At 27.6% G+C, this 13,817-nt stretch overlaps 1 protein-coding gene across 1 annotated transcript in view; it reads right to left on the bottom strand.

Annotated features, from left to right (window-relative positions):
• Positions 1–13,817, bottom strand: part of itpr1b (inositol 1,4,5-trisphosphate receptor, type 1b) — a 160,630-nt gene that overhangs the window by 82,938 nt on the left and 63,875 nt on the right. Inside the window, 6 exon segments of the mRNA XM_051122130.1 lie at positions 1,470–1,581; positions 3,562–3,710; positions 6,962–7,146; positions 7,294–7,414; positions 12,757–12,885; positions 13,227–13,352. Coding sequence (XP_050978087.1) covers positions 1,470–1,581; positions 3,562–3,710; positions 6,962–7,146; positions 7,294–7,414; positions 12,757–12,885; positions 13,227–13,352 — 822 coding nt within the window.

Raw genomic sequence — 13,817 nt, 5'->3', positions numbered from 1 at the left:
CTAAAAAATAAAAAAAATTATAAAAAATAATACAGTGAAAATTAAATTAAATTAAATTAAAATTAAATACAATTAAAAATCTACAAAAATGTAAGAAATTAAAAAAACAATATAACAAGCTAAAAAAAAAATTAGAAAAAAACTAATAAAAAATAAAATAGATAAATAAATAATACATTGAGTTAAAACAAATAAAAATAAAATAAAAAAGTGATAAATATAAATTAATAAAAAAATAAAATACAAAAATTTAAAATTTAAAATTTACAAAAATTAAAAAAAATAAAAAATAAAAATTAATTAAAAAACAACATGAACAATCAAAATAAAATAAAAATATAATCGGAAATAAAAAAAGTAAAAAAAAAAAAAAATAAATAAATAAATAAATAAATAAATAAAGAAAAATGGCAATCAATATAAAATGAAATTAAAAATAAAATAAAATAAAAAACAAATAAATAAATAATATAAACAACCAAAATATAATCAGAAATAAAAAACAAATAAAAAAACAGATAAATACATAAATAATGCGTTGAGTTAAAAACAAATGCAATCAACACTAAATAGAATAAAAATTAAATAAAATACATTTAAAAAAAAAAAAATAAAATTTAAATGAAAACAATACAGACAATCAAAATAAAACCAAAATATAATCAGAAATAAGAAAATAATTAAAAATAAAACAGATAATAAACAAATAATGAATTCAGTTACTAAAAGCCTAATAAAAAATCTAAAATAAAAGAAAAATTGTAATCAATATAAAATTAAATAAAAATAAAAATAATATACAATTAAAAAAAAACAAAATCAAAAATAAAATTAAATAAAAAATAAGATTAAATAAAAGAAATACAATAAAAATGAAATTAAATAAAACAATATAAATACACTGGCATCTAGATGGCCTCAAAGCTAACAGACATGAAACTAAAACCTTAAACTCATTTTATTTTCATGGCGTCTTTAAATCAGAAATTAGATATAGCTAGAATTCACATTATAATAAAAAAATTGGACGTTCAAACATGGTAGTGACATTAATTGGGTGTTAATACATTTAGTACTGGTAAAATGGTTTATTTTTGGAAGCAAAACCACATTAAGAAAATCAGTGTTTTATAAAGTGTTAGGAGAACATGAGTCATGAACAGATCCACGTGTGTGTTTGTGTGCAATCATGTACATAAAAGCATATAGGCTAATAAGACAGCATATCAGATGTTTTACATGGTCTTCTGAGCTTGATTTTGGGCAGTACTGTGGAAAGACAAAGTGAAGTGTGCCCTGTGAGGCCCGTTTTGCTATTTTTATGAGTAATACGCACAAATATAACACCCACACCGGGGGTAAGAGTTCTTGTAATTTCATCAAGATGTATAATAGTGCTGTAGAAGACAGTTTGTGCAAGTAGAAGGCTATTTTTAATCTGTTTTGTGCAACTACAGTATGTAAATTACCTTTTCCCCATAGCCACGGTCTTTCGTCATCATTTCTCGAAGCGTCTGCAGGACTTTTATACACAAACGCTCCTCGTTTTCCTCTAAAAGCTGTTTAGTGTGTTTTATTAATCTGAAAGAGAAAAACAGTTTGTTTCACAAGTTTGTTTTAAAAATAGTAACATCTGATGATGTTATATATATGCTTTCACTGTAAGAACGCATGAATTATCGCTCTTTAATATAATACTAATAACTTAGAAATGATTATTAAAATAAAATAAAATAAAATAAATCATTCAGTTCACTTTGCAATCAACAACTATTGATTATTTTATTATTTATTTATTAATTTTATTTATTTTTTTATTTTTTTACTATACCCAACTTTAAAAGTGAACTGCTTCAGATAAGTGCTTGCTAAATGACCTGACAATGTCAGCAGCAACCTTTAATAAACTAAATAATTGAATAATAAACCATTTAACTGAGGAAAAATAAACCAAATTGAGCTGAGCTGTAACAGAGTCATTTTGCTCGACGGACAGTACAATGGACTCTCACATTGTAATGTAACGCCATTCCTGAATCAACTAATGCTACGTCTCAGGATTATTCCCACAGGAGCCGTCACACGTAAACAAACACAGACAGCCGCACAAACACACAGGTAATCCCTTTTGTAGCTCTGCCAAACTGACAGGAGTCTCTCACAGCATGAGGACAGGTGAAGGACAGTAAGCACTAGAGCACCATTGCATAATGCGGCCTGTGAGTGGATTTTTTTTTTTCTTTTTTCACGTTTTAAAGTATTAGAGTAATTAGAATTAAAACTGTTTTCATTTTGAATACATTTTTAGAATTCTGAAAACTTTTCATTTTGAATACACTTTTAGAATTTTGAAAATTATTTTCTATTAGAATATATTTTTAGAATTTTGAAAGGTTTTCATTTTGAAAATATTTTTAGAATTTTGAAAACATTTTTTATTTAGAATTTTGAGAACGGTTTTCATCTTGAATATATTACAATTTTGAGAACTGTTTTCTATTTGAATATGTTTTTAGAATTTTAAAAACTGTTTTCTACTTAAATATATTTTTAGAAATTCAAAAACTTTTAATTTTGAATATATTTTTTAGAATTTTAAAAACTGTTTTTATTTTGAATATATTTTTAGAATTTTGAAAATGATTTTCTATTAAAATATATTTTTAGAATTTTGAAAGCTTTTCATTTTGAATATTTTTTTTAGAATTTTAAAAACTTTTCTATTTGAATATATTTTTCGATTTTTGAAAACCATTTTCATTTAGAATATTTTTTAGAATTTTTTAGGTTTTCATCTTGAATATATTTTTACAATTTTGAGAACCGTTTACTATTTGAATATATTTTTAGAATTTTGAAAAACATTTTCATTTTAAATATATTTTTAGAATTTTAAAAACTGTTTTCATTTTGAATATATTTTTAGAATTTTTAAAACTTTAATTTTGAATATTTTTTAGAATTTTGAGAACTGTTTACTATTTGAATATATTTTTAGAATTTTGAGAACTGTTTTCTATTTGAATATATTTTTAGAATTTTAAAAACTGTTTTTTATTTAAATATATTTTTCGAATTTCGAAAACTTCATTTTTCAATATGTTTTTAGAATTTTGAAAACCATTTTCATTTTTAATATATTTTTAGAATTTAAAGAACTGTTTTCTACTTGAATATATTTTTAGAATTTTGAAGACTTTCTATTATGAATATATTTTTAGAACTTTGAAAACAGTTTTCTATTTGAATATATTTTTTACAATTTTGAAAACTGTTTGCGTTTTAAATATATTTTTTAGAATTCCCAAAAATGGCTTTTCATTTAAATACGCATTTTAAAAAGCAATTTATTTCAATGATGGCTAAGCTGAATTTTCAGCATCATTACTCCAGTCTTCAGAATCTCCTATGCCCCTGTACGCATTTTAGGTCGCCCAATAAAACATATTCATGGATGTCACTGGTTCATAACAAAAAAGAAAAAGACTGTTATGACTGTTTTGTCCTCTCAGTTCAGAAAGATGGCTTTATGGTGAAGGGTTATAGGAAATGGAAACTTACTTAGAAATAAAGCCTCCACTTTCGCATTTCCTCCTGGCGTCTGTGTTTTCGGGGAAGAGCAGCTCTGGGCGATGCAGTACGTCCACCAACACAGAGAGCTCAGCTTGAACCAGAGGCCGCAGACGATCCTCCAGAGCAGACACAATGTCCTGATAAACACAATTCAGAGCACAAACAACAACGTAAATTCAGTTATTTTGTTAATGACGCTCGCCAAGCACCAAATAGGAATGAAAACTGACACTGAGGAGCACATAAACACAGCTGACAACTTTATATTAGTAAATAAAACATCACAAAATATTTGTATGCCACATATTATACTTCTCATATACTTCTTAAGGTCAAAACTTTACATGCACCTTGCAGAATCTGCAAAATGTTAATTATTTTACCAAAATAAGAGGGATCATACAAAAATGCATGTTATTTTTTATTTTGTACTGGCCTGAATAAGATATTTCACTTAAAAGATGTTTACATGTAGTCCACAAGACAAAATAATAGTTGAATTTATAAAAATGACCCTGTTCAAAAGTTTACATACACTTGATTCTTAATACTGTGTTGATACCTGCATGATCCACAGCTGTCCACAGCAATGACTGTATGATTTTGAGATCCATCTTTTCACACTGAGGACAACTGAGGGACTCATATGCAACTATTACAGAAGGTTCAAACTCTTACTGATGCTTCAGAAGGAAATGCAATGCATCAAGAGCCGGGGGGTGAAAACTTTTGAACAGAATGGAGATGTGTACATTTTTCTTATTTTGCCTGAATATCGTTTTTTTTTTTCATTTAGTACTGCCCTTCAGAAGCTACAGAAGATACTTACATGCTTCCCAAAAGAAAAAATAAGTTAAAGTCACCCTGATCTTTAAATTCCAAAAGTTTTCACCCCCCCAGCTCTTAACGCAGTATTAAAAAATAAATAAATAACATGCATATTGTATGATCCCTGATTTTGGGTGTTCAAGGTGTGTGTAAACTTCTGACCTCAACTATATATATACACACATGTAACAAACAGGAGATCATGTCACGTGCAACAGCATATATGAACTGAGCATGTCTCCGTCTCTGTGTAAGAAACCGTCTCGTATATTTTCATTGGCACTAGCAGGTGTGGTAAAAAGCCATTTTTGGACCCCAGCCACACATATTCTGAGCACCAAGGGCATGATTTGTTTTCAAAGCGAGGGCTGAATCCAGCAGCCCCAAGGCTCATAGCAGAGACGTGAGCTGTGCAAACGTGTCTGAATACCCGCCAACTCACGCCACAGCTGCACGGGGGTGGAGACAGACGTGATGAAGCCATGGTTTACCGCAACTCGCTAACTCACCCTTCCCCTCCCCCAGGCCAGATGACACCCCTCCACTGACCTCTATCCCCCTCTTCACCATCCTCTGCGTGGAGTATGAAAGCAGTATTTAAAACGAGAGGAAATGCATGTTTCTAACCACAAGAGCACCGTCTGACGACAAGGCGACTTTTTTTTCGCATTTCAACATCGCACCTTTCAAAGAAAACAACCGCTGTTCCTTTCTTAAACACGACAGCACGGACTTCTCGATATCGCTGAAAACGCATCAGCAAGTAGCTGTATCCGTTTTTATTTTGTCATATGGGTCATTTAACCAAACAGTCATCACATTTTCTGATAATTTACCTGTACTCACCCTCATGCCATCCAAGATGTTCATGTCTTTCTTTCTTCAGTCGAAAAGAAATTAATGTTTTTGAGGAAAACATTCCAGGATTTTTCTCCATATAATGGACTTCAATGATGGTTAAAAAATATAAATTTTTAATTTTCTTTTAGAAAATGATCATTCGTTTTGCTAGATAAGACTCTTACTCATCGACTGGGATCGTGTAGAGCCCTTTAAAGCTGCAATGAAACTGCAATTCGGACCTTCAATCCATTGGCTCCATTATATTGAGAAAAATCCTGGAATGCTTTTCTTAAATTGTTTTCTTTTCGATTGAAAAAAGAAAGATATGAACATCTTGGATGACATGGAGGTGAGAAAATGATCAGAAAATGTTTAATCTGGAAGTGAATTAATCCGTTAATTTAGTGTTTTCAACTTTTAAATAATTATTTAACAATTATTTAATTTATAATTTTTGGAAATTACCATTTAACAATTTATTTCCAAAAAAATTGGAAATGAAAGCTAGCATATTTTGCACGTATTAAATAAACTGTCAAAAATAAAACTATTAAAATATAATAAAATATAATAAAACAATATTTTATAAGTCAACTCATTTTTTATGTTTGTCAGCATTGTTGCAATGTTTTTTTTTATAATAAATGAAATGCAAAATAAAAAAGTATAATAACACTATAATGCTATATTATATTTTAACACTGTATTAATATATATAAATCATTCTCTATTAAATAACAAAATTGAATGATTACATTACAAATCGCACTTTATTGTTCTAAGAACCTATGAATATTTTTTTCAAATCAAGTGATTTTTTTTTTTTTTTTAACACATTTTATTGAAATTATACAGTCAATCCTGTTACCATCAGTGCTGTTGTACTTCTGAAGGCATTATTTTATACCAGCATATGTAAAAATGTACTTTCCAGCATTTTTGTCTATTTGAAACCTTTCCAACAATGATTGTATGATTTTGAGATCCATATTTTCACACTGAGGACAACTGAGCAACTCATATGCAACTATTACAGAAGGTTCAAACACTCACTGGTGCTTCAGAAGGAAAAACGATGCATTGAGTCGGGGGGTGTAAACTTTTGAACAAAAAGAAAATGTGTAAATATGCCTCAACATCATATTTTTTTTCATTTAGTACAGTCCTTCAGAAGCTACAGAAGATACTTACAAAGACAAAATAAGTTAAATTTACCCTGATCTTCATTTAACTTGAGATGGCACAATGTGATTTATTATCACTTCAATGCAGCAGTTATCTGACAGAACATTTACAATCTTCTAGAAATGTCAAACTCAACCTAGATAAGGCACCTGTTTCATAAAATGCTCCATATAGTATATGGGTGTGAGTTAGGATCTTAGACTTGTGCCGAAAGAAAAACATTATCAAACATTCCCCCAGACTAAACTTCCCAGGAGATACATCACATACTGACTCAACTTCCCCATAACAATGCACGTGAATTCCTGGAATGAGCTTCCTGTTTCCCCACCTCTGCAAATTCCATTTTACAATGCGTCTGGAACAATATAGCTAGTTATGTACACGATTGACCAATCGACTGTATGCCCAGACAACAAAAAGCTATTTGTAAGCTTGTCTTCATAAAAACGCTACCGTGAAGCAATATTTTATGAGGCAAAAACATTCCGTCAATCCTCATTGGCTGTTCTCCCAGAGACCCCGCCCTCACCTGCAGCCTCTCAATGATGTTCCTGTAATCTTTGGAAGTGGTGAGCGTCGAGTCTCTTCTGGACGCGTTGCGAGCGGACAGCCTCCAGTTGAGGATGGTTTTCTGTACAACATTGTTGGATTTCACAAAGAGGTTGTTCACCTGGCTGTCCAAGTCCACCGGGATGGCGATCGCTCTGCTCTTGGCTAAACAAGACAGTTTAAAAATACACACATTACATGCTTCATAAATGTTTTTATTTGAAACATACAACCAAGGTGGAAAGATAAATGGAAATAGAGCTGTGTGAGTTTAATTCCTCAAAGCCTGAATGATCCTGGTCGAATACTTACCCACATCAGACAGAACCTTAATACAGCTCTCCACAGAGGCTTTCTGGGCAGGAACGAGCCAGTTACAGTGGTAAACTCTGAAAACCCCCTGCAGGAGCTGCACAAACACAGGCTGGCGGGTCTGAAGAAGAGCGAAAAACAACAAGGGAGGAAAGAGAACAGGATAGAGAGATTATATTAAACAGATAAAATCCTAAAAACCTTCAAAAGTAAATGAAATATCTGTACATCATCTTTCTGGTTTTTAATAGGCCTAAATAAAGCAGTACGGTGCTCCAGGTTCAACAGAAGTAAAAATCTAACCACAGCATCACTCAAAAAGTTTTAAAGCATTAATTAATTAATTAATTGCCCTTTAACTAGATTTAACTGAATAAATGCTTGGTTATATGTTGCCAACATAAAGAAAAAACTATTTAGATTTTTATTTAAAACAATATATATACAGTATCATATCATACAATATTAAAATACACAATTTATTAAAGAAAAAATATTTTTATTTAGCAAGGATGTATATTAATCAAAAGTGACAGTAAAGACATGCATGATGCTACAATAGATCTCTATCTTAAATAAATGCTGACCTGCATCTTAAAAAAATTATTAGAAATGCATTTTCACTAAAATATTAAGCAGCACAAATGTTGAAAATAATAAAGAAATGCTTCTTCAGCATCAAACCAGCATATGATTTTCAGAATGATTTATGAAGAATCATGTGCCACTGAAAACTGGAGTAATGATGCTTAAAATTCAGCATTACAGGAAGAAGTTATATTTTAAGATCTAAAAATGTTATTTATTCAAGAAAAAAAATAATTTAAATGGTAAAAAATATTTTATAATATTATCATTTTAATTTAAATAAGCATAAGATGCTTCTTTTTAAAAACAATTCACATCACATGAATAAATTATACTTTAAGATCTAAAATTAAATACATTTTATTAGAACAAAATATATATCATTTAAATGCTTAAAATATTTTACAATATTACAATTTTTATTACAATTTTTAATTATTTAAATAAGCATAAGAGGCTTCTTTAAAAAAAAATTTATTTTAATTTTTTTTTTTAATTCAGGTTTGTACCACAAGAATAAATTATATTTTAAGATCTAAATTTAAAATATACTCAAATGGAAAAATATATATATAATTTAAATGCCTAAAATATTTTACAATATTACAATTTTTATTACAATTTTTAATTATTTAAATAAGCATAAGAGGCTTCTTTAAAAAAAAATTCTGCTTCAAATCACAGGAATAAATTATATTTTAAGATCTAAAATTAAATATATTTAAACAGAAAAAAATATATATAATTTAAATGGTTAAAATATTTTACAATATTACAATTTTTATTAAAATTTTTAATTATTTAAATAAGCATAAGTGGCTTCTTTTAAAAAGAAAATCAGCTTTGCATCACAGGAATAAATTACATTTTAAGATCTAAAATTAAATATATTCAAATAGAAAAAAATATATAATTTAAATGGTTAAAATATTTTACACATTACAATTTTTATTAAATTTTTAATTATTTAAATAAGCATAAGAGGCTTCTAAAAAAAAAAAAAAAAATCAGCTTTGCATCCTAGGAATAAATTATATTTTAAGATCTAAAATTAAATATATTCAAATAGAAAAAAAAAATATATAATTTAAATGGTTAAAATATTTTACAATATTACAATTTTTATTACATTTTTAATTATTTAAATAAGCATAAGAGGCTTCTTTAAAAAAAAATCAGCTTTGCATCCTAGGAATAAATTATATTTTAAGATCTAAAATTAAATATATTCAAATAGAAAAAAAAAATATATAATTTAAATGGTTAAAATATTTTACAATATTACAATTTTTATTAAAATTTTTAATTATTTAAATAAGCATAAGTGGCTTCTTTTAAAAAGAAAATCAGCTTTGCATCACAGGAATAAATTACATTTTAAGATCTAAAATTAAATATATTTAAACAGAAAAAAATATATATAATTTAAATGCTTAAAATATTTTACAATATTACAATTTTTATTAAAATTTTTAATTATTTAAATAAGCATAAGTGGCTTCTTTTAAAAAGAAAATCAGCTTTGCATCACAGGAATAAATTACATTTTAAGATCTAAAATTAAATGTATTCAAATAGAAAAAAATATATAATTTAAATGGTTAAAATATTTTACACATTACAATTTTTATTAAATTTTTAATTATTTAAATAAGCATAAGAGGCTTCTTTAAAAAAAAAATCAGCTTTGCATCCTAGGAATAAATTATATTTTAAGATCTAAAATTAAATATATTCAAATAGAAAAAAATATATATAATTTAAATGGTTAAAATATTTTACAATATTACAATTTTTATTAAATTTTTAATTATTTAAATAAGCATAAGAGGCTTCTTTAAAAAAAATCAGCTTTGCATCCTAGGAATAAATTATATTTTAAGATCTAAAATTAAATATATTCAAATAGAAAAAAAATATATATAATTTAAATGGTTAAAATATTTTACAATATTACAATTTTTATTAAAATTTTTAATTATTTAAATAAGCATAAGTGGCTTCTTTTAAAAAGAAAATCAGCTTTGCATCACAGGAATAAATTACATTTTAAGATCTAAAATTAAATATATTCAAATAGAAAAAAATATATAATTTAAATGGTTAAAATATTTTACACATTACAATTTTTATTACATTTTTAATTATTTAAATAAGCATAAGAGGCTTCTTTAAAAAAAAATCAGCTTTGCATCCTAGGAATAAATTATATTTTAAGATCTAAAATTAAATATATTCAAATAGAAAAAATATCTATAATTTAAATGGTTAAAATATTTTACAATATTACAATTTTTTAATTAATTTGTAATTATTTAAATAAACATAATAGGCTTCTTTTAAGGAAAAAAAAAAACATTTTAACTGTCTAAACTAAACTAGTAGAATTACTGCACATGCAATTTTTGTTTGATTGTACAAACTAAGCGACTGGTTTCTGTGGTATTCCACAGAAGAAGATGCTATCAGTGGAGATTAGCTTGCATTGAACTTGACACATATCTTTAAACACGGTTTCTAAAAAAAAGAAATAATAATAATAAAAAAAAAAAAAAAATGAATACAACCAAATTCATGGACATTGCTCTAATTTTATTGCAGATACTTTGGTTAAAAGGGTAACAAATTATGACGTATTAACACCTCAATTGACAGAAAGTTGACTAACAACACGTCTTACCACCAACACAACGGGTGAGAACCCAACAACGCTCACAAGAAAACTGTGCAAAGCTAAAAGGAAGGATGACACGTTTACCACGCTACATTGGTGAGACTGGTTCAAACGCTTTATGGACAGCTAGTCAAGTACGCAGAAGGGGCACAATTGTGAAAGAAAACCTCAGTGTGATCTAGTTTCCCACTCAAACAGGATTACTAGAGAAGAGTCTAACCCAAACTACGTCACCACATTCCATGTGCAACCACTGTGAAGTCATCACTAAGCGGTACCTCAGTTATTTTGCCTAAAATGGAGGCCTGTCACAACAAAGAGAGATGTGAGAGATCAGAAAAGGAAGCTGTCATGAAGCAACATTTCCAGGAAAGAATGAATGGGGTTTAGGGTCGATACACGACACAGTAGTAGAAATACTTCCTACTTTACAGCTGCAGACTACTACAGAAAGCTATTGTAATATATATATTTATATATATAAAAATTTAATAAATATAAAAGGTTATTTTAAATATAATATTTTGATATATATATATATATATATATATATATTTTTTTTTTTTTTTTTTTTTTTTCTTCTTTCTTTTTCTTTGTATACAGTGTATACATATAATTTTTTATATGGTCAAAGTAAACCAGACATCCATATTACTACAAAGATTTTAACATAAAATAAACACTTTTTCTTATTTTCCATTCAATCAGAATATCCATAAAAAAAAATAAAATTTCCACAAAAATATTTTCTGTAAGAAATATTTCTTAAGCTCCAAATCTACATATCAGAACAATTTCTGAAAAATAATATGGCACTGAGGACTGAAGCAAAAAAATCAGTTTTGCCATTACAGGAACATTTATTTTATATATTTGTTTTATTTATTTTATAATTTTATATGTTAAAATATAAATCAATGCAGCCTTGGAAGAAAAAATAAAATTATATATATATATATATATATATATTTTTTTTTTTTTATTAATATATATTTATATATATTTATATATATATATATTTTTAAATATAACAATAATAATAATAATAATAATAATAATAACAATAGTAAAAATATTTCACAATTTTACAATTTTTATTTACTTTATAATTACTTCATAAGCGTAAGAGGCTTCTTTAAAGAAATATATAATGTATAAAAATATATTCAAACATAAAAATATATTTAAATTGTCAAAATATTTTTACTTAATTTACTACTTTACAATATTACAAATTTTATTTAGTTTGTAATTATTAAGTGTAAGAAGCTTCTTAAAAAACTAAATAATAGTTTAAAAAAAATTAATAATAATAATAACAACAATAATAATAATAATAATAATAATTAATAATAATAATAATAATAAGACACCGAAAACTGAAGCAAAAATTTCAGCTGTGCCATTAAGGGAATATATGACATTTTTATATGCTAAAATATCAATGCAACCTTGCAAAAAAAAATAATTAATTATATTTATTTAATTAAAAAAAAAAATTATATTATATATATATATATATATATATATAAAAACAGTAAAACGGTGTGGTACAGATATAGTACCATTCATGTGATTTCTTTTCTCTGCAGACAGCAAAGTCAGACAGGCTACATGGAAAGACAGTTAACAGAAAAAAGACAAGTTTTTCCAAGAAAAACTATACTGTCTGCCTCCACATCCACCAACGCTCTACTATGTGGAGTATCTGTAGGCAAGATCGGCCCTGGTTTCTCTCATTGCGAAATGGAGATGTGGGAAGTCGTGTTTGTTGATGTGCAAGAATATGAGAGAAGAGAATTCTTGGAAAGCTCTGACCAATGCGTCAGTCGCCAGCGGTCAGGCCGATTCTTTAGAAACCTGCGAGTGTGACGAAACCGTATAAATTTCTACAAATCCTACGGGTCTCACAAAAGGGTTAGGGCTACAGAAGACAAGAGGCTTTCACAGATACTTACGTACATATGACGTGCCACCTAAGCGAGGAAGAGGTAAAAAGGGTTAAGATATTATCTGGAGGGTTTCTTTTCCAATGTATAAAGATAATGGTGTATTTACTTCGAAGAAATCAAACCGCCGTAGAAGCTGAAAGTTGTGAACCAAAATTGAACTGAAACTGACATCTGAAAGCAACATATACTTAACATATGCAAATATGTTATCAATATTTCTGTATATACTACAGTATTTTGGTCATTTACCTGTAAACTAGTGCTCTGGTCGGAGAAAGGCGAGCTAAAAAATGTCGTCACGATACTCATTACGGTTTCTGTCACGTAGTTTTCCAACGTTGTGTCAGCATGTTTGCGGTCGCTTGTATTGTTGCAGACCTGGATGCAAAACAATCATAAAGAATAGACTGAATTATTGTGGCCTTGAGTCATTTGCTTCAGTAAGCACAGTCAGAACGTACACTGATTCACCCCTTTCCTGCACCAAAAAAAGGAGTCAGATCGACTGCAGACGGCCAGACATCATATAAATAAAACCCCATACCATACCACAAATAGTGAATCACTCCGCCTTGACTTAACAAAAAACCCACAGGCAATCAACATCAATTAGACAATGTTAGCTGCATGCTGGCAAGCAACAGATTGGTACTTTTTGGTACTTTACACCTAAACGATTCATCGGGGTTGAGAAAAATCCCCAAATCGGCTTCCATTACCCTGCATATGTCGACCAGAAAGTTCTCAAAGAGCTTCCACATGTGGTTGCTGGTGTAGATCTCCTTCATTTCGACCTCTGTGTCCACGTAGCAATGGTTCAGGAAGTTGATATACGCAATTTTGACCTAAAAAAAAAGGACACAGTATAGACATAACTTAATATTTGCAACAAAATATATCAAAAGAAGCCATATTCTGGGGCTACTAGGGAGATGACACCATTTCGATCAATTTTTTGTAATTAAAATTTGATGTAATAAAATATACTGAATGAAAAATGTTAATTCTATTTATTTATTCAAAAATGTATTTATTAAAATCTACTAAAATTCTAAAAAATAAAATGTAAATGAATTTAAGTTTTGTGTAATATTTACAGTTTTGTACATTTTACAATTTAGTTTGTTTTATGTATTAAAATACAGATTTAAAAATAGAACTTAAAGTTTTATGTATTACAATAGAATGATGAAAAATTGAAAGAAATTTCAATTGTTTTGTATTAAAACAAGCTAACTGTACTAAATTGTGTGTATTCAAATCTAATGAATAAAATAAAAAAATAATTAATAAAATGTATTAAATTACAT

The sequence above is a fragment of the Labeo rohita genome, chromosome 11 (assembly GCF_022985175.1).
Source record: "Labeo rohita strain BAU-BD-2019 chromosome 11, IGBB_LRoh.1.0, whole genome shotgun sequence".
NCBI classification, from domain to species: Eukaryota; Metazoa; Chordata; class Actinopteri; order Cypriniformes; family Cyprinidae; genus Labeo; species Labeo rohita.
This window is presented reverse-complemented; position numbering and strand designations above follow the sequence as displayed.